Genomic DNA, 22,622 nt, shown 5'->3' with positions numbered 1-22,622 from the left:
TGAAATAGGATTAAGACATTCCAATTGACATTCTGTGACTCTGTCAAAACAACTGTTGCTCTTTAGGTGTAAATGCCTCGGGATTCGTTAATCCTTTACCAATAACTTTATTTGTACAATTTCTTTCTAACCTCTTTCATGTCCATTTTATCAAAGAAACACATCTGTCCATCAATTAACTCAACTAGTGTCAAAAGTCAATTATTGTTTACTCTTAATCTTACAAATATCTATGTCCATTATAATTTCTTCAGTTTGGAGGCCCGACGCTCTACCGGCCACATCCAACTCGATTAAGTCTTGTAAGATATTGTTAAAATTCATGTTTATTTACCATCGTCTTTAATAAATTCGGAAACCTGATTTGCCAATTCTTGGACTTTATTTTGGAAGACCATAAGGAATACGGCACCTTTACCCTTTACGTTTTACTACGGCCCACAGCGCCACTACTTCGTTATACCCGCCAACATTCCTTCTTCCCCGTTTATGCAAAACAACGGATTTAGACCAGGAATCAGTATTCATAACTTATAGCCAAATCTAACTGGTTATATATACATGTCAGGCACGTAGCAACAGCCCCCACTTTTTCCCCCAACATTACTCTTACTATCGATATATTAGAAGTGTTCAGTGAAAGGCAGGTTACCCCCCCTCCCCACACTTTATACTACAGGAAGTAGATATAAGGGAAATGTAGTGTTGAATACAAAAAGAAATGGTACTGAAAGAAGTTGGCATTGAAAAAAAAGCCTCTAACCCCTCCCCCCTTTTTTTTGCTTGTCAGCTTTTTCAAGTAAGTAAAAAAAAAAATCTCTGGCTGCCCCCCACTTTCAAAACCGAATCTACGTGGGTGCATGCATCGGCAAAATTATCCCCCTCCGGTTCCTACTGCCAAGCATAGAGACCATTTCTTGGCAAAGGCATAGAGATTTCTACGTAGTTCATCGTCGCAAACCATGGGTTTGGAGTCCGCAAGCTTACTCATAATAGAGAGAATCGACGTGAATCACCCGTGGGTTACCGACGATGAGCTTAAAATTTCTATCACATATGAATTAGTTAATTTTAGATGACATTCCTAAAGAAAAAGATTTTTCTTCATTGAGCGTATTGACTGTCCTCTACAAAGTGAACAACTGGACAGGGTTGCTCCAAACACTGGTTAAAATTGACCACTGGATAAGTTAGCTGTTGGTTAAATTCATTATCGACTGCACAAACTGACCAACTAACTTTATTTCCTTAACTGATTAATCTTATGTATACATAGTTTTAAAACCTTTGTTCCTGATTTATTGAAATAACTGAAAATCTGCATAAAATCAGGTGTCGAAACTCGAAATATAGGTACATGACAGTCAATGAATTCATATATTTAGATAAGGGGGGGGGGGTGTTACACGATCTGTTTGCCTGTCAGTGAGATAACTGAAAGAAAAATTTAAGTATGACATGTATACATTATTGTGTAGTAGTATATTGTATTCATGCAGGTAAACATAGATTAACCACAAGTCCTCAAGATTTCTTAAAATGCACAATTTTCTGAAATATTGTTGGATCCACCTCTTTATTTCCTTTTCATCTATGAGTAAGAGTTGTCTTCCTTCTGGCAAAACAGGTAACGCGGCTTCCGTCAAAATATTGGGTGTGCAAGGCAGACTAGTGTGCCATCAATTTGATCGCAACAAATTACTGTTTATGTTGCTTCTAAGTTTGAAATAGGTGCAAAAGATAAAGAAGGTAGGTACATTTCACTTTTTAATTGGTGTAACTTTGCTCTATTAGCTGCGCAATAAAAATACCAGCTTTCACCGGTTGTTTACGATTTGCAAGCATGACATGGTTTAGTTTTATTCAGTGATTCAAAATCGTAAATGGATGTGTTTTGATAAAGGATACGTCTATATATATATATCTAATGTATTTTAAAAAATTATATTTCTCTGAGAAGTATTTTTGGAAAGGGCTAGCTCATGAAATGAATTTTTCACAAATTCCTAAGTACACCCACGAGTGGGAGGGGCGAGGCGTTATTTTTTTTTAATGCGCCACTGTGCTGGGCGGATCAAACACAACAGCAAACAATAAAAATATAATTATAAATAATGATTATAAATAAATACAATTTTTTATCTTTTATACTATTCTTTTTATACTTATGCAAATTATAAATTCAGTGTTTTCTCCAAATTTAAACATCTTTACTTGAAAATAGGGGGAGGGGGGGTTGAGATAGGACATTTCTGTTTGTAAAACATAAATACTGGCATTCTTTGTATAAAAAGAATCCAACTTATTCATTGCCATATCCATTATCCACATTAAATCATTCAGTAACTTCTCTACCAAATTTAATATTTAAAAAAAAATAAGTTGATGTTGCAGAGATTTCAAGAACTTCATATAAACGTAAGTATTCCATGAAAGTTCACCAATTCAGGGACTGACAAATGATTTTTAGGTACTTGTACAAGGGCAAGTGAAACTAGGCCAAATCTCACTTGCCCTACTTGAACTGTTGCTTGCCCCACCATATATTTATATTTTAAAAAATTATGATTTTATAGATAGTTTTCGATACACCAGGAGTTATTTCCCGTTGGCCGCCATACTGGAGGTCCAAATGCTCATATTCCTTCATTGTTCAACCAATTTAAAATTTTTGTATTTGCTATTTTGAGTTAGAAATCATTATTTTTCTGAAATATATAAATTTTTGGAAGCCTTATTTATTTAAAAAAAAATATTTATTAAAGATTTTCCACCAAATATATCTGCTACAACATCTTAAACTTGGTTAGACAAAGAGGGAAAATCACTGAGTCGACCTCCAATATGGCGACCAACGGGAGGTAACTTTCGCTAGATTGAGGCCTATCGAAAACTATCTATTGTAAGTCTTGTGGATTTTTTGGCAATTTGTTGATAAAATTCACTAGCCGAGGTGTCTGACAATGGGATTTGTCAGGCTCTTTAATTTTTGAAATATTGCCATTCTTATTTTATCTATTTTAGCTCACCTGAGTCATTTGTCAAAGGCTATTGTCTATTGTCATTGTCTTCATTGTAAACTTTTCACAAAATTATCTTATTTAGAACTACTGGGTCAATTTCAACCAAACTTTAGTCTTGGCACAGAGTATCTTTGGGTGAAGGGTCCGCATATAGCTCTCTTCTGTCGGTGGCTCGATCATGAAAAAATTAAAATGTCATAATCTTAAAATATTATTATTTACCCCTCTCTTTTGTGATGTCAGCCAATGAGAATATTTGTTTCCATTGCAATTGAAATCAACAATTGATATCAACAGTATACAAGGAATAATTCGTATACTGTGATTGGGTATTGAAAGGTTGTGTTAAATTTCATTTTCCAACTATGCTTTACCAGCATTGGTCAATATTTTGATGAGCTACGAAAAATTCTCTTAATCAACCAAGGTCAGATTTAGAGAAAATCATACATTTTGGTGGTGGTTTGCATCAATAAGGGGATTCAAGTTTGTTTAAATGAAGGCCGAGGGCCACACCCTCTTCCAAGGGGAGACAACTAAAATTAATGAAAAATGAATGATATCTTTCAAAAAATCTCCAGAACCATTGGGCCAGGAAAGTTGAAACTCATGTGGAATCATCCTCAGGTAGTGTCGATTCAAGATGGTTCAAATAATGACCCCCAGGTGTAGATTGGGACCACAATGAATGTTTAAATTTTTATATAGGAATATGAAGGAAAAATCTTTAAAATTCTTCTTCTCAAGAGCAGCAAAGCTGTGATTATTCTTATTTATATGGAAGCATCATCTGGTGGTGTAAATTCAAATTCTTTGATCAAATCATGACCTCCTGGGATAGGATGGGGCCACATTGTGGGTATCAAAGTGTTACATAGGAATACATTTTTTTTCTTAGCACAGTGCTCAGGTGAGTGATGTGGTCCACAAACCTTTTGTCTTTAAAGGAAGATGTCTTGTTTTGGCTCCGTTCACACCTATAAAGGACAGAACTATGAAAAACTCAAGAAAGAAGCCAGACAGAAGGGGACGCTGTTTATAGACCTGGAGTTTCCACCTGACGATCGCTCGCTGTTCTACTCCCAGGCCAAACTCGCTAACGTGGTGTGGAAGAGGCCTAAAGTAATTCTTACATCACCATTTTATTATATTTTTAAAATATATTATAAGATATATTTAAGGCAATGCAGTCACATGAAATGTCCAAATTCATTTTATAAAAAGAAATACAAAACTAACTACTTTGTTAATTCATATCGTGAAGAGGAAAACTTGTTCAATCAGATCAGATGTGAAGCATTCTGGAATTTTGAGTTTCTTAAATATTCTCCAATATGTGAAGTTATTAAGAATGAATCATTAGTGTTTAAATTACAAATTGATTTGTTTATTTTTGTTGTTTATTGAGGGCTTAAAATTAATGGTTATTCTAATTTTATTCAAGTTGACAAGTTGTAAACTTTGGTCATCATCATGATATGAAGCGTCACAAATTATCATTCAGTATATAACAACATAAATCCATCACAGAATAGATTTGAAATCTTCCCACTGCCTGCCACCATTTGTACCAGTTAATAGTTTGTGTGGTTATATTATTTGTAGCATAATCAATTCATAGTCAATAATTTTTTGTATGTATAAAATTCCACAAATTCCCATTCTTTGTAATAAGATACAACAACAACTTTAAGATATTTATTAGATCCAAAGTTAAAATCCAAAAAACATGTAAATCCCAAATAATGAATCAAGGATATTATTTAAATTGTACTCACTCAAAATAGTCGTAAAGTACATGTAGTAGATATTGTAAATAAAACATAAAAAATGAATTAAATCTATAAAATAAAAAAATGTCAATAGAAATGATAATTATAATCTTTTTTTAAAGAAATTAAAGACGAAACAGTTATAACAATATGATGCATTTTATATTTGTTTTCAGCAAATTTGTGAAAACCCCAAGTTTTTTGTGGAGGGAACTAGTTCTGGTGATGTTAGACAGGGTCGCCTAGGCAACTGTTGGTTTGTGGCTGCTTCCTCCTGTCTGGCTATTCACAAGGACATCTGGCATAAGGTAGGTCAAGGTCAACGACTCGCTGTAGAATATTTGAGGAGAGGGCTTATATAAGCTATGCCTGCTGCCCAATCAATTTATTTATTTATTACATAATAAAATACATATGTATGTTCAATTCAAATCAGAATACTGTATACAGGGTAATTTTCGCCCCGTTTTATTTTCGTCCTTTAACACTTGCGGACAATTTTGCCCTGTTTTAAATTCGCTCTGTCAAGGTTTTGTTTAAGTACCTATACTGTATTATATGAATATGTGTCGCCCAAATAATCAAATCAAAATAAAACGAATATTTCCCTGTATACAGTAATTACAATGATCACAGTAATAGTAGACACTGACCTGTTTTGAAATACATAAATCACAGACATATGATAATTACCAGTCATTTCAGTATCTGTGTGTCTTCCTTACAGGTGATCCCAGACGCCGAGGAACAAGAATGGGACGAGAATAAGCCAGACAACTACCAGGGTATCTTCCATTTTCGGTTCTGGCGATATGGGAAGTGGACCGACGTCGTGATTGATGATTTCCTGCCCACCATTAATGATGAACTCATCTATATTCACTCTCAAACCAAAAACGAGTTCTGGAGTGCTTTACTGGAGAAAGCTTATGCAAAGTAAGTTGTTAAATGTGTTAGATAATAATTAATCTGAAAAATTGTGGTCAATGATAGCAAAAATGTTTGAACATGAGATTTTAAGAACAGCATACATGGAATCCTTGTACAGTGTATTACTATTTTTGTGGGACTCTTGAACTTGAATTACTAGTAAGCAGAAGTTCATGTTATCTGAAATGATATCATACATATTGTGTTTAGATTGTGTTTTCTCTAAACAATTGTAATATAATGCTTTATATTCACCTTGATCAGGTTATTTGGCTGCTATGAGGCCCTGGATGGGGGCTATTAATTAAACCTGGAGGATTTTACCTTACTCTGGACATGGATATAACGATGCTCATGTTTTCCAGGATGCAGAAGGAAGCAGGCAGAAAAGCATTAATGGCAGCATCTATTCCTGTAAGTTAAAATAACTGTACACGATATCAATATCCTTACTTCATATTATTTATGTATTTTTAACTGATTTATTGTAGGCAGAGTCCTCGGAAGAAATGGAGGCAGCCACAGAAACCGGTCTGGTCAAGGTTAACACAGCTGTCAAAAATGTTCATACATCTTGTGTTTTTCAAGACGGAGAAAATTGTGTTTTCGAAATCCATGGGGACAGGGAGAGTGGAACGGGGCTTTCAGTGATAAGTGAGTGACAGGGTGTGGACAGAATCTGTGTCTTTCAGTATCTCTTGATTTTCCAGAATCTATAAATAATGAAGATCAGCTTATCTGAAGAAGGATTTATTTTTTGTTTTTCATTTAGATCACCTGAATGGGAGAAGATTTCAAAGGATGACAGAGATAAAATTGGTCTAACTTTTGAAGAGGATGGAGAATTTTGGTAATTGCTTTTGTTAACAAAGCATTTCAAAAGTTCTATGTCTATTATGTTAAAAACAAAGCTGTCTGTAGTGTTGCCTGTATCTTGTAAATTGACGCAAATTAAATTATCATTTAAAACTCTCACCATCAAATGGTCATTTTAACCAGGCCACTACAGTTTAGATTAAAATTCCAGATCCCAACATTTATATAATTTCATCACTCATAAACCAGGTTGAATTTTTAGGTCACCTGAGTAAACTCAGGTGACCTTCCTATAAGTTAAAATAACGTCGTCCGTCGTGTGTCGTGTGTTGTGTGTCGTGTGTCGTGTGTCGTGTGTTAACATTTATTTTCATCTTCTCTGCATCCACTGAACCAATTTCAACCAAATTTGGCACAAAGCATCTATGGGTCAAGGGGAACAAAAATTGCATTAGCCCTGCCCCCCTGGGGCCTGAGGATTGGACCAAAACCACTAAAATTAATGCAATCTTTAAAAATCTTCTTCTTTACTCCTGGACATCGAGCAGTCAAACTATTTGCATGATTGTAATCAGCATTGAGTCCTCTACCAAAATTGTGAAATTCATGGCCCTGGGGTCAGGGGTTCTAGTGCTAGGATGGGGCTAAATAAGTATATAGTGAAAATGCATTATTTCTTTGAAAATCTTCTTCTCTGCTCCTGGGTATTAAATAAACCAACTAAGTACATAGTTATGATGAGCAAGAGTGCCTCTACCAAAATTGTGAATTTTATGGCCCCAGCATCAATGGTTCTGGTGGGGGGGGGGGCTTTATTGATTATAAAGTGAAAATACATGAATTCTTTGAAAATCTTCTTCTCTGCTCCTAGGTATTAAATAAACTAAGTTAGTGCATAGTTATGGAGAGAATGCCTCTTCTAAAATTATGAATTTCATTGCCCCAGGGCTTTCAGTGATAAGGTGGGTGATTACATAGTGAAAATACAAAATCTTGTTTTCTTCTCTGTCTCTGGGTATGAAGCAGGTGAACTACCTACATAGTTTGATGAATCTATAATCTATAATTGAAGATCAGCTTATCTTAAAATGAATTAATTTTTGAAATCTGGTCCTTTGTATTTATAAAACATTTATTTACTTTTTGATAGGCAATTTTAATGGGAAAAATTTCAAAGGATGACAGATGATAAAATTGGGGCACTCTAACTTTTGATGAATATTACTGATTAGTTGGGAATTTTGGTAATTGCTTTTAACACAGATTTAAATTGTTATGATGATCAATTCCTGTAAAATTTTATAGCATCTGGCTTACAGCCAATTTTATTTAGCCAGGTTGAATTTTATCGCTGAAAATATTTAAATTTTGAAACTGTTCACCCTAAAAAAGTTAAAATTTAAATTTTAACTCAATTTATACCCAGTTCTTGAAACTGTCCCTTAAAAATTAAATTTTAACTCATTTTACATATGATTTCTTACATGACCTATATTTTTATATAACAGGATGACCTTTGATGACTATTGCAAGTACTTTGTACAGACAGCCATTTGTCGAGTTGTCAATACCTCCATGTTTTCACTAAGTAAAACCTGGCATGAGGGACTGGCCCACGGGGCATGGAAAACTCCAGGCAGAGCTGGGGGATGTATCAATCATAAAGAAACATTCACCAAAAATCCACAGGTACTGGAAATTCATTTTATTACGATGTAATATCCACCTTGAATGGTCATATCTGAGGAAAATCTCATATGACAACAAAGATCTTAAACTAGCTAGAATCACATATATGAAGGTGATGAAATAAAAAGTTTAAATGCCAATATTGAATATTATAGCCTTTAAATTATGACCTGTGTTTATTTTCAGTTTCGTTTTGATATCACAGAGGATGACGATGAGCCAATGTTTCACTTGCTTCAGAAAACTAACCGGACGGCTACAGGGGGTCAGGAACAAACAATTGGATTCTCCATCTTTAAGGTCTGTAGGAATACTTACTCCGAGACATCACAGGCAAAAACTCAAGTGAGCTTTTCTGATGAAAACTTTTCCACATACATGTACATTGAACTATTATCTGTCATCTCTGTCATTTGTTTATGATTTTTTTCCCTTTTTGGACCTAAAAGTCTTTAAACATTCAGAGTTGATATTGTCATTTTGGGGTTAATGTGATTTGATAATAAAAGTAGAAAAGAGTGGCTTCAATTGTATTTGTGGCCATGCAGAATAAAATATGTTCAATTTTTGGTTGTTAGGTGGTAAATTATTGGAGGGAAAAAATGCTGTGCTATAGTTGAGGCATACTGTTTTACAAAATTACAGTTCCTTTACATTTCTTGTCTTAAAATTTCCATTGCTTTAAAAAAGAGAAATAATTTCTCCAAGAAAAAAGGTTATTTTTGTGTGATATTTATCACTGTCAACTTTCAAAGGTCATTATTTTAGGTTGAGAAAAATAGAAGATGCAGAATTCATGATCACACTAAGCAGACTTTTATGGAATCCAGTGTTTACAAAAACAGCAGGTCAATATTTCTACAGCCAGCCCTCAAGGCAGGGCGATATGTGGCCATTGTCTGCACATTTGACCCAAATATTGAGGGGGAGTTCCTCTTCAGGATGTACTCTAGTTCAGCCAATAGCTTCCAGTAAGTATGTTAATTTTATATACAGAGATCGAGGTATTAGTTTGTGCAGTATAAATTGTATTCAAAGAAAACATAGTTGTTCCCTAAAAAGCTTGATCTAACAGCTTTTTTTATTATTCTATGTAGCAGCATAGTATGTTGAAGAGAAAATAACCAAATATACAATTAATTTATTTTTGTTCCTGCTAAACTTTTGTCTTGATGACGGTCACACTAACAGTAAAAATATTTTCTTGTACTGTACTTCACATTGCATTATCATAAAAATTCATGAAAATCTCCCCCAGGTTCAGTGTCAGACAAAAAGATAAAACAGACATGGTCAGTTTATGAAATATCTTTGTCTAAGACCCAAAAATTTATTGTCAACAGTTTAATTTACTGATAAATATAATTGTTGATACAAGAGAAGTATAGTTTGTATTCTTGATTTTATCTAAATCTGTTGGGAATTCAGTCATTTTATTAACATGAAATTTTAATACTTAAAATATAATGCATATGCTTTATCCAATTTTCAGGGAGTTGACCCGAGATAAGCCTGGAATGGGCTGCCTGAATTACTGCTGCTGTTGTTGTTTTGGGGCTGGAGTGAGGCTGTTGACCCAGATCCAGGTACTAAAAGCAGAGGGACTGGAAAGACAGGACATAGCTACAGGTAGTTATAAATAAACATGTGGGTTAATAGGTGTACTGTTGAAAGAGAAATGGGTTTGTTATATGAATAATTTGGGAATTTTTGATTTTTATCATCAAGGAGCTGATCCATACTGCATTATAAAATGTGAGAGAGAAAAAGTACGGACAAAGACTGTGGATGACACAATAAATCCTGAGTGGAATGAGTCGGCGGTTTTCTACAGGAGAAATATGAGGAAACCCATCAAGATTCAGGTGCTGTAACCTACAAATAAACCTTTTATAGTATCAGGGTTATAGAAGAGGGACATTTAAAAAGTGGAAGGGGATCTGGGGTTCCTCTCCTAATGAGGAGTTAAGGAGGAATACCAAAATAACTGGGGGATTACATCATTATAGGCGTGGAAATTCCCTGCCCCTGGGTCTTAGGGACAACCCTGTGGCATATTTGAAAAAGCTAGGATATTTCAGTTTCTTTTGGAATAAAGAGGGAATAGAGCTGTGTGATTTCACTGGTTAATCAGTGTATCATGATTCTGATCTTCAAAATACGTATTGTGGTATATTTTTGTGAATACTGGTTAGGGGTTCGATATGCTATAAAATGTTACAAAAAGAATTGTTTGCCCTTATTCAAATAAAATATGGCGGAAACAAGACATAATGTGATCAGAAACTAAAAGACTAGAGCTGTTACATGAAACCAGCACTGAGAGGGAATACCTTTAAAAATGTTTTTCTGAAGATCAGTGAGGCCAGGGTGTCTGAAGTGAGAATTGTGGCTAATAGGCTACACTGCATGAAGAATACAAAATAATAATCAACATTAAAAGATGCACATTTTAGATACCATATAATCAGAATTTTTAGTGAGGATTTAATTTTGGCATTATTAGCTAGGGTGCCAAGATCGCTAAAAATTGATTGCACTTCATTTGTAATAGCTTCTTTAGTGAGCTTTTTAAAATTGTTAAAATTACATCTCGCTAAAAATAAAATATCAATTTTTAAGGACACATCACTAAATTTGCATTCCGCAAAAATTTCCACTTATACTGTATTAAACAGAAATTTTTGAATGCATTATGATTAAATTCAAATACAGTTCTTCAGGTTAACATGAAGAATTGTAAAAAGGTAGAAAGCTTGTTTTCCTTGTCCCTCTGTATTGTTTTCTTTTCTTTTGACAGATTTGGAACAGCAACGTGATCAGAGACTCGTACCTTGGAAAGCATGTGTTCACAAGTACCGCTGATTTTAACAACACCATCCAGTCTGTAGAACTTGTGGGGAAGGGTAAAAATGGAGAGAAGAAACCAGGAAAATTAGTCATCAAGATCACTCAAAGCAGGAACCTGTTAGCTGTGTAATGCTTTATCTTTTGTTAAGTCAAATAAGATGAATGTTTTTATTCTGGCACCTCTCCTACGCTAACTGAAGTTGTGTGGAAGCTTGTGTGTTGTACTGTTTGGTGGGAAAATTTTTTCTAAAACCACAAAAATTAGACACACCCCCCCCCCTAAAAAAAAACAAAGATTACCGATAAGCAAACATTGCAAATATCCTTTAGCAGTTATAGAATATGAAATATTCATTGGCAAACTTTGCCAGACCCATTTCAAATAAAATAGGAAGGTATTTTTTTAACTGGTTGTGAGCAAGTTAAGATAAGAGGGAAAACTCAGTCACCGGTATATGAAATGAAAGAAAGAAAAGGATTTTATATTTTTATAAATGTTTATAAGAAACTTGTGTTTGTTAAATAAGATGTTGAAATTGAATGGTTTACTATTTGAATTAGTATACTTATATGTTATGCAGTTGTTGATTTATTTTTCAAAACATGAATGAAATAAATTCGATGTTGTTTTAAATCATGGGATCAGCTTCAAAGAAAGTTGGACTAATTTATACACTATTTTATCATTATCAAATTTACTCTTGGCTTTACAACTTTCCTGGCCTTTTTAAAGAGCATTGTTTAATTGTAGTAGACCTTTGTCATACATGTATTTGCAACATACAGAAATTTTCAAACTTTCAATATAACCACTTATACAGCTTTTGCTTTGAACAGATTTTAAGTAAATATCAAAATAACTACTATTTCATCCACCTTAAATAAAGTGTCTTCACATTTATAAATCACAAGAGTAATATAGCTTTTTTTCCCTAAAACCACAATTTGATAGAGTGAGACGTGATTAAATTTTCATAAAGCAGTACTATTTAGGGAATTGTTTGTATTCATGTATGGTTTGGTTGGACAATATATTGCATGAATTTAACTGTAAATAGTAGGATTTATTTTATTTCATATTGTGTAGGAAGTAGTCACTTAATTTAAATGACTTTACATGTATTTTATATGTACCTCTTGCTGGTATACGTTAGTTGTGACGTGAAAGTAGAGGTAATTTTTTTAACTTTTCAGACAATGGAAAATAGATCTGTGTTTTTTATGGTAAATTTTTGTCTGTTCTATAATCTCAGAGATTGCCCATGTGTTCTCCATTAAGATGACCTTTGATTTTAGATAATTAGAGTTATCAGATTGCATCAACATGATAGAGTTTATATTAATGAGCTTTGCCTTTCTGATTGCCAAGTTCAATGAAATTGAATTAATACAAAAATATTAAAGAATTTATTTTACAAATAATTGTATACTCTTATACAATTTTATGATTAAAAAAGGTTTTTTTTTTCCTTTTGAAAGAAAAATTGTATATCAATCTTTCTTTAATTCTATTGAAACAGGTAAATTATAACAACTGTAGACTAGTTACTCATTTGTTTGAGCCTTGTGGCCTATTGGCCTCCTGCTTCAGCTATGATGTATTAAGGGTAGGGGGTCTTAGCTCAAATTGACAATGTGCTAGTCTGTTGTTCACATTGCAATGGCCCATTGTCACTTTGTGTTAGCACGTTGTCACAGGCAAAAGTGTTACAATGTACTAGTTGAAAGTGCCATTGAGAAGTTATTTGTTCTCACAGCACAACAGCATGTTGTGGACAGTTTTGGTACATATATTGTGATGACAAATTGTGAACAATTGGTGCACTGTCACTATCATGATGTTGCACTTACTTATGTAAATGGCCTTATCAGAATACCATAAAAGTGAAAATAAACTCTTACTAATGAAGAATTAAAGCAAGAGAATTGTAAGATACACAAGATTTTAAAATTGGCCAGCTTCTGATAATCCCAAAGATTTGATATTTACATGTATACTTGTTTTCTACTTTGAATCCTAAAATACTCATTGTTTTAATCCAGTGTGTGTATAATTTTATTTTATCTTGTGTCCAGCAATTTCTTGTTGTGTCTAAGGTGTATTAGATCTGACTTGTGTGTTTTTGTATGGTGCATAATTAACACAATTTTAGCTGCCTTTGCCACCTACTTTTTAATGCCAGAAAATTCTTACTAGTTTTGCTGAAGTCATAAATTCATGGATATATTTACTAGTACAAAATGTAATATATTGTGACTCTTTTTCTCTCCTGAACATGAGCTCTATGAATAAAAATGCAACAAAATAAATTGATTTTACATCAATAAAGAGAGATTGAAGCAATGTAAAATACTTCATGCTGAGCTTTTTACAAATTTTGATAGTCACAATTCTGCTGCTGATTAAAATCTTTGAATGTATTGTAGTATAGATGACCATATGGTTAGATTATTCTAAAGGTTGTGACAAAGCATTTTTGGGTAGAATTTTATCATGCATTTTTTAAACTTGTATTTTCATGCAAGTTTCTGTCCTGATAAACGGTGAATAAAACTAGAGATTTTAGTGATTCAATAGTTTTAAATATTTTTTTGTGATAGAGTAAGTAGTCTAGTAATTCCTTTTAAACATTGGGTATATTGGTGATTATGCTTATTTATTTTTTAACTGTTAGTTTTATATTTTATAAATCCTTATTTTCATTGGTTATGATTGCATTTATTATTTCTGTGTAAATTTTAAGGTGTTGCTATGCATGCAGGGTATATTTTATATTAATTTGCTTTTGTAATAAATTTTTTATTGAACCACATTATTTTTGTTTTTTATTTAACTTCTATGAGAGGAACTTGTCACCTCTGTATGAGGTCTAGAGGTGACACATATCAATTCAAGGGGATACACCTCATTCTATAAGATAGTGTGTAATAAATACATTAAAAATTGAAATAATGAAAAATGAAAGGGTATGTGCATATATGCAGAATCTGGTTTGGATAGTTATAAATTGATTTGCAATAAGTACAGATGTAAGGTAGTTCAAATACAGTTGATTTATTTGATGCATTTTTTCAAAATGTAAAATGTGAACTTACTGAAAATGTCTGTGTAAAATATAAAATTCCTTTAACCATGTTATACAAACATTTATGTGTAGATTAAATACAGCCTTTCAATGTGCACATAGAAAAAAAACCAGTCACAAGTCGATAGAATTAAAGTCCATGATGAAGAGTTCAATGTTCAGTGCGATTTTGTACATCCTCCTTTTGTGGATTCTCCTGAGATTTTTCTTTCCTACTCTCAAACTGTAATAAACACAACAAACAGCTTCAAAGAATGTTTATACATCAAGGTTGTAATAAATGAACTTATAAGTTGCAACAGATTTTGAAAACTTACATGAATCTTGCATGCGGTAATAAGTCCATCAATATATTGCATGACTTCTTTCTGTTTGTCCATGTCCTGTTTTTTGGAGAGATTCAGGCGATTCACGGAATTCTTTATATCCTCCAAAGACTTTTTCCTTACTTCAAATGACATTTCCTGCAAATTATAATTATGACATTATATAATGATAAGCAGCGTACACAAAAGTTTCAAGGATGAAGAGGCCGATATGAACAGATCTACATATATAAATTATTTTAATTACTGGTAAATGAAAGTCTTTGAGAAACCATGTAATGCTTGATTTCAATTTACAGTAATGTACATTGATGCTTGATTTTAAAATTGTGGCCTTCTGAGAAAAGCTTGCATTTTTCTGTGTAAAATCTGCACCTCTCTTAGAGCATTAATAAACAATAATTTGAATAGATTCAGCTACATATTTGGATTTTGAAAGAATAACCATACTCTGACCCTCTTGTTTTTCTGAAGAATTTTATGATGCATTTCTTATGTAATCCTTCACCCTTTGTCTTGAACTGATCCCACCTAGCTCTGATGTTTTAGAGTTCTGTATTTGCTCTGCTCCTGATTTTCATTGTTTGAATTAACTTTTGAGCATGGCATTGATTGCTATTTGTTATCTTTTATATTACATTCAAAAGCCAATTCTTACCCATTTAGTGACGCCATCCTTCGGCTCTGAAGACAAAAATTCCTCCTTGACTCCAGTAGCTTCTTGTTTGTACTTATTTAAGTCTTTCTCCACATCAACTATATTCTAAAAAAAGATTTTTACTTGTTAAAAAAATGCCAAACACATTACAAAAAGGGGATAAGTATTTTTTATTGAAAATTATTTGAAGTAATTTGATGTTACATTTTAACAATTAGATTTCCATACCATTCTCCTGGATAAAAGCATCTGTTTAATTTCACAGCCATAACAAGTTGGTTTCTTCTCTGGTCTTACCCTCTGAAGACACACAGTGCATCGCCAATCTGTTAACATTTTAAAAACTAGTGGGTATTTTTTAAACAAAAATTACATGTCTCTCCTTTACCAAATTAATAAGTGCAATTTTACCATCAGGGTAGAAATAATACAGTGCATTTATTTTTAATGTAAAAGTTTGACTTTGACCTTATAAATTGGATGTCAGTTGAAAATTTTTGCCGCATGCATCCAACTTTTGTACCACCTCTGCAAGTTTATAGTCTTTATAAGAAAGGATTCTTAAGTTAAGATATAATCAAGTTAATTTGTCTATTTGACCTTGAAGGAAGAAAGGGGTCAAGGTCAAAATTCTAGTGCATTGCGTCTTGTTTCAATGTCTTCTTTTTATGTTACAAGTTTGAAGTCCTGATATCGAAGAGTAATCACGTTATGTACTGGACTCCATTTTGATGTAAAATATTGACCATGACCTTATAATAATTGGATCAAGGTCAAAAATTTTGATGACATGCAGTCTTCTATGTGTCCTCTGCATTTTCCAAGTTTGAAGTCTAAATGTCAAAGGATTCTCAAGTTATGTCAGACCTTCTTTTTCTCTATTTGACCTTGAAGAAAGAAACGGGTCAAAGTCAAAATTCTGGTGTAGTATGCCTTGTATTATTGTCTACTTTCTATGTTACAAGTTTGAAGTCCTAATATCAAAGGATACTCAAGCTTTGGCCTGGACTATATTTTGATGCAAAAGTTTGACCTTGAGCTTATATAAAGATTAAGGTAAAAAATTTTGGTGGCTGCCCTCTGTCTCATGGTCATATATGTATGGTCCAAGTTTGAAGTCTTCATGCGAAAGGGTATTCAAGTTACGGCCTGGACAAAATTGGATGAAGATGATCGACTGTGCCAAAAACAATATGGGAAGACATAATAAAAAGGCTCGTTTAAAACATGCACGGCATATTAACTACATGTATATCATTTAAAAAAGATGACCAACCTTTTTTCCAGGAATCGTCTCTTGGAGGTGCCGAGTAGGCCTTGATGAGGTCCCCTGACCCAAACTGAAGTATAAATTTTAAAAATTACTTTTGTAAGATAAAATCATGAAAAAAATGCAAATATTCAACTGTGAACCGTATTTATAACCAATTAAACTTACGTAATGGTCCTTGTGGTCATATTTATGTATATTCTTCTGTCTCTCTTTTTCCCGCCTCTTGGCCACACAGATAAGACAGAGGGTACCTCCTGCCCCCACGTCAGACACCTTACAGCCAATACAGAAGTTATCTATAACATACCAATACTTATACAGAATTATCTAAATAGTAAGGGAACATATCAGAACACAAGTCATCTAAATCTTTAAATTAATATGCCAATGAAAAACAAGAGGCCCAGGGGCCACAGCGCTCACTTGAGCACACAGACTAGGAAAAAGCAAATATCAGATCAGAAATGAAAGTTTACTGAGTTTGGAGGGGGGTATTAAAGTTAACTACCCAGGGGGTCATGATTTGAATAAACTAGAAATCTACAAAACCTGAATGATTTCATATAAATATCACTAATTATGGCTTTGAAGTACTTGAGAAGGAGATTTTAAAAGATTTCCCTATATATTCTTATGAAAAACTTTGATCGACCATTTTGGCCCCTACCTTCCCCCGAGGGTCATGATTTGAACAAACTTGAATCTACGTACACTACCTGAGGATGATTCCACATGAGTTTCATCTTTCCTGGCCCAGTGGTTATTGAGAAGAAGATTTTTTTTAAATGCCATTAATTTTTCTCTAATTCATAATTATCTCCCCTTGGAAAAGGGCGTGGCCCTTCATTTGAACAAACTTGAATCCCCTTTACCCAAGGATACTTTGTGCCAAGTTTGGTTGAAATTGGCCCAGTGGTTCTTAAGAAGAAGATGAAAATGTGAAAAGTTTACAACAACGACTACGACGACAATGACGACGACAACAACGACAGACAACGGACAAATTTTGATCAGAAAAGCTCACTTGAGCCTTTGGCTCAGGTGAGCTAATAATGTAAAAATTATGAGATAAAGTACCATACCCCCCCCCTCTAATACTTGATTAAGTCTAATAAATATCTTTACTTTTATGCTCTCTTCTGTCATCTTTCCTCATTTCTTTCTTCTTTTCTGGTTTTCTCTTGATGTCATAGTTTCTCTGAAAGATACATATTTCATATAACGGGACATTGATAACACTGGTATTCTATTTGTTATACATGCAAACACCTTTATTGACCTTATGTTAAGGATATCGTCTCCTCTTGCAGGAAGGGTAACTCCAAAAATCATTAAAAGTTGATTAAAAAGTCTCAAAATAAAGCCTGAATTTCAAATCTTTTTTGAAAACAATTTTCATTTCACGTTTCTCAATATAATTTAATATACATTTATTGACCGAGTTCGAGAGCAACATGCGTTTTGTCGGACACAAGAACCAAGCTGAGAACATACATAGTAGTCAATAAATGTTTTGTTACACCTTTCATTTTATCTATTTTTTTACACACACATATATTTTGTAGCGTCTTCTGTGATGTAACCTCGGGTCTGTCACTGTTGAACACATTCGTGAAAATGAGATTAAGCTCCGCCCATTCTGTGACGTAAGCGGTCCAACATTTCATCGACCGGTCCAATGACCGGTGCCTATGGTTAAACTCTTCATCCGCAGATTCTTTTCCCTACATATTCTTATGTAAATCTTCGATAACTTTTTGTGGACCAAACCTACCCAAACTTCAGTCTGCACTATCTGAGGATGCTTCTTTATAAATGTGAATTATCATAAGTTTGCTGTTGTTGAGAAGAAGACATACGTATATAAAACTCCATTTAGGCCCCATCCTACTCCAGGGGGTTATCATGTAAACAAAATCTCTGTTGTTCCTGAAAAAAATGTTTATAAAGGCTAAAACTTTTATTTCCTATTTACCAACCACCCCTCATCCAGAGATGACAATTTTAAAAACAAATACTGTATACAGGGTTATTTTCGCCCCGTGTTATTTTCGCCCTTTATACACTTGCTTACAAATTTGCCCCGTATTAAATTCGCCCAGTCCCAGTTCTGTTTAAGAATTTATATTATGTTCTTTGAATTCTCCCCGTTTTAAATTCGCCCACTTGTGACAAGTGCGAAAGGGGCGAAAATAAAACAGGGGCGAAAATTTCCCTGTATACAGTAATTCAATCTCATTATATATGGTTATATATTGATTAAATTACAACAATTTTGCTGTTCTTGAGAAGATTTTCAAAATAGATTTCCTATATAATCCTATGTAAAACTTTGCACCCCCCCATTATGGCCCCAACTACCCCCAGGGTCATGGTCATAATACTTGAACGGATTTGAATCTACAAAAGGTCTTTTTCTGACTTTCCACACACTGGATGTAATACTCACGTTATGACAACACTTTCCACACACTGGATGTAATACTCACGTTATGACAACACGTCCTTTTCAGACTTTCCACACACTGGATGTAATACTCACGTTTCCACACACTGGATGTAATACTCACGTTATGACAACACGTCTTTTTCAGACTTTCCACACACTGGATGTAATACTCACGTTATGACAACACTTTCCACACACTGGATGTAATACTCACGTTATGACAACACTTTCCACACACTGGATGTAATACTCACGTTATGACAACACTTTCCACACACTGGATGTAATACTCACGTAATGACAACACTTTCCACACACTGGATGTAATACTCACGTTATGACAACATTTTCTCCATCTGAATGTAATACTCACGTTATGACAACACTTTCCACACACTGGATGTAATACTCACGTTAGGACAACACGTCTTTTTCCACACACTGGATGTAATACTCACGTTATGACAACACTTTCCACACACTGGATGTAATACTCACGTTATGACAACACTTTCCACACACTGGATGTAATACTCACGTTATGACAACACTTTCCACACACTGGATGTAATACTCACGTAATGACAACACTTTCCACACACTGGATGTAATACTCACGTTATGACAATATTTTCTCCATCTGAATGTAATACTCACGTTATGACAACACTTTCCACACACTGGATGTAATACTCACGTTAGGACAACACGTCTTTTTCAGACTTTCCACACACTGGATGTAATACTCACGTTATGACAACACTTTCCACACACTTTCCACACACTGGATGTAATACTCACGTTATGACAACACTTTCCACACACTGGATGTAATACTCACGTTATGACAACACTTTCCACACACTGGATGTAATACTCACGTTATGACAACACGTCCTTTTCAGACTTTCCACACACTGGATGTAATACTCACGTTATGACAACACGTCTTTTTCAGACTTTCCACACACTGGATGCAGTAGTCGTGGTTAGATGCGCTGTACCCTCCACATCTAATGCACAGCTGTGCTATATATTGAAAATTAAATACTAAAGTAATTAAGGTAACATTAAAAAAAAGATAAAAGTAATTATATCTGACAATATAGACGACACAGCTTAGACGACCTCAGCTTATCTGCAATAGTTAGATGTACGTTTTGGACAGAACCTGAGTTTTGTCTAGGACCGTCTACATATCTGCACGTTGAAGCATTTTAGTTCCAACGGTTAAAAAGCTAAAGCATTTTATACCTAGTAGATATATGTCTTTTTATAAAGTTCAAAAGCTCCCCCCATAAGCCCTTGTGCAGCTGCACATGTCGAATACAAATTTGGAGCAGAGTAAGTACAGACCTCAGAGGTTGGATCAGGTGCCATGTGGGAGTAAGCATTCCCTGCTGACGTCGCTCCTTGTCATGCTCGGACACACGAGGAAAATCAAATCAATGAATTGGGAAAATAATAGTCTAAAAAGGCGAGTTCCCGTTTTGCACCCCATTTAATTAATAGGTATAAAACAATAGGCGTACAGTGTGTGTTGAGAACAATTATAGCCTGCTTTCTGGTGTTTGGATTTACCTGGATTTTCCTGTATTTCACCTATGTGTTTTGAAAAAATAATAAATATCCATTTAATATATATATTTATTGGAAGGGGGAATTATGTTAGTACTTACACTTGCATTTGTTTACAAGGTTACAAGGTTATTGTATTAACCATAGACTTGAAGTGTATGTTATTGTATTAACCATAGACTTGAAGTGTTGACTTTATTCGAAAATGTTGATATCCTTGTACCATCAAATATTTGTCAACAGCTTGCCTTGTTTTAGAAAATGTTTGTAACGTAAAAGCATGCTTTGAATATCGAAATGATCAACTGGAATTAAGACAAATACCACATATGCAGGTGATAATGATATAATGATATACGGTATACATGTAGTGGAACATAAAGAAGGGAAGCTGACGATAGAAAGTTAATATCATCGTTACATGCTACGTGGGATTTCCTACGACAAACTAGAATTACTGCGAGCACTGAGCTCACAAAATCATACCCCCGCCTCCCTTATGATTTTAATTGAAGGAATCCATGTTTTGCTCTGGGAGACCCAAAATAAGTGTTAGATGAAAAAGTAAAATAAGAGGAGCAAAATGGCATTATGTAATATAAAAAATAAGTGAAAGTATTACTAAATTTTATTCTGTGCTATAGGATGAGTTGCTGTTAAGAGATGGATACCCATCACTATTACAGAAAGAATGGCAGTGTCCATGTTGTGCTCTGGGAGATCCGAAATATGTCCGATCAAAAAGTGAAATAGGAGGTCACAATGGATTCTGTGAAAGTCTCATTTAATTTCATTCAGTGGTATAAGAGGAGTTGTGGATAATAGATGGGTACCCCCTAGATTAACGGACTAACACCCCCATTACTATATACCTCCTGCTTTTCAAGCGGAGGTATAATAAAAGGCACAGGGTGCAAGGGTTGCCGTTTTAAAGAAGGTTCATTTTACACACTTCCAGCAATTGGATAGCTGAAATATTTTGTATTTTTATTGTACTTAGAAACAATGCAGTATATAAACCGGGGAAGTGTGTGCAGACTTCACTGAAGTCATCAAGTCAAGTTGCTTGGCACAATACGAGAACAAAGTAAACAAATACGTTTTTTAAATGTCCATATTTATGTATAAAGAACAATTCTGTACAACTGCAGGTGCTCGTATTTGTCACTGCAATAAATAAGGAGAGAGAGAGAGAGAGAGAGAGAGAGAGAGAGAGTTTGACATGACATGCTGAAAAATATCGCAGAATCCAGCTCAAGATAAGATCTACATTTATTTTACGTTTCATTTCATTTATTTATCAAGGTAATCAGTTTTCTAAAACTCATTAAATTCTTCATCAATCAGGGACAATCCAATATCTGGATTTCTAAATAAACATTGACAAAAACTTGTCCCGACTGCTATGCAAGCAGAAGTAGTAGTATTCTTTTATATAAGATTTTAAATCTCTTTCTCCAACAAATTCCTTAAAACTGATAGTCAACATTTAGATTCCTAGGAAAAAGCTTTAAAATGTAATATACAATATAAATGTACTTTGCTTTATTTTTCCCAATCTAAACAGTCGGTCTTACTTTGAAAAATACCTGGGTATATTTTCCTTAGATTCTTCCTGTAGATTTTGATTTGTCACATTTTAAAAAATTTCCTTTTCCAGTTTATCTTCTTAATAACCATTTTATCTCTACTTTTGGCAGATTCGTTATTCAATATTACATGTATCACCTGTGTATTTTTTTTTTTTGTTTTAAGATAAAAAAAAACCGAAAACTTGACTAATATTGCACATCTTCAAATAAAATTATATACTGCTAATATACATGTATGTAATTCCTACCGTAAAATGTTTTTAAAAAAGGTAGTAAAAATAACAGCATACCCAGGATACCTCCGGTTTTGGCCACGCGGGGGGTATATGTGATCGTGAAGCTCCTGGCCGTGTCCGGGGTCTTCGTTTCCATCATCATCTTGCTGCTATTGAACTCTATCCCTGCTTCATCCCCAAAAATCACGGTCTACCCGCAGCCAGAGGTAGAGACAAAGTGGTCGTTTGTGTTTGTGTAGAGTGAATAGTTACTAAAGACCCGGGGGATCTTTAGATTGATCGGTTATCTGTCAAAAACGATAACGGGGGGCTTTATTCTTGGTAACCACAGACCAATCTCTGTA

General features: G+C 34.1%; 1 protein-coding gene and 1 pseudogene across 1 annotated transcript; one reads left to right on the top strand and one right to left on the bottom strand.

Annotated features, from left to right (window-relative positions):
- Positions 1-1,610: 1,610 nt before the first annotated feature.
- Positions 1,611-12,547, top strand: LOC134246385 (calpain-5-like; annotated as a pseudogene).
- Positions 12,548-14,120: 1,573 nt separating this feature from the next.
- Positions 14,121-22,622, bottom strand: LOC134246384 (uncharacterized). The gene is made up of 9 exons (XM_062728751.1): positions 22,333-22,622; positions 19,807-19,901; positions 17,549-17,621; positions 16,589-16,719; positions 16,427-16,490; positions 15,379-15,476; positions 15,151-15,255; positions 14,484-14,630; positions 14,121-14,389 (listed from the first exon to the last, which is right to left on the bottom strand). Exons 1-9 carry the CDS (start codon positions 22,418-22,420, stop codon positions 14,318-14,320), a joined length of 873 nt encoding a protein of 290 aa, XP_062584735.1. The 5' UTR covers positions 22,421-22,622; the 3' UTR covers positions 14,121-14,317.

The sequence above is a fragment of the Saccostrea cucullata genome, unplaced genomic scaffold (assembly GCF_032062105.1).
Source record: "Saccostrea cucullata isolate Sc308-1 unplaced genomic scaffold, CSIRO_AGI_Scuc_v1 ctg22, whole genome shotgun sequence".
Lineage (NCBI taxonomy): Eukaryota > Metazoa > Mollusca > Bivalvia > Ostreida > Ostreidae > Saccostrea > Saccostrea cuccullata.
Note: the sequence above shows the minus strand (reverse complement) of the source record. Positions and strands in the feature narration are given on the sequence as shown.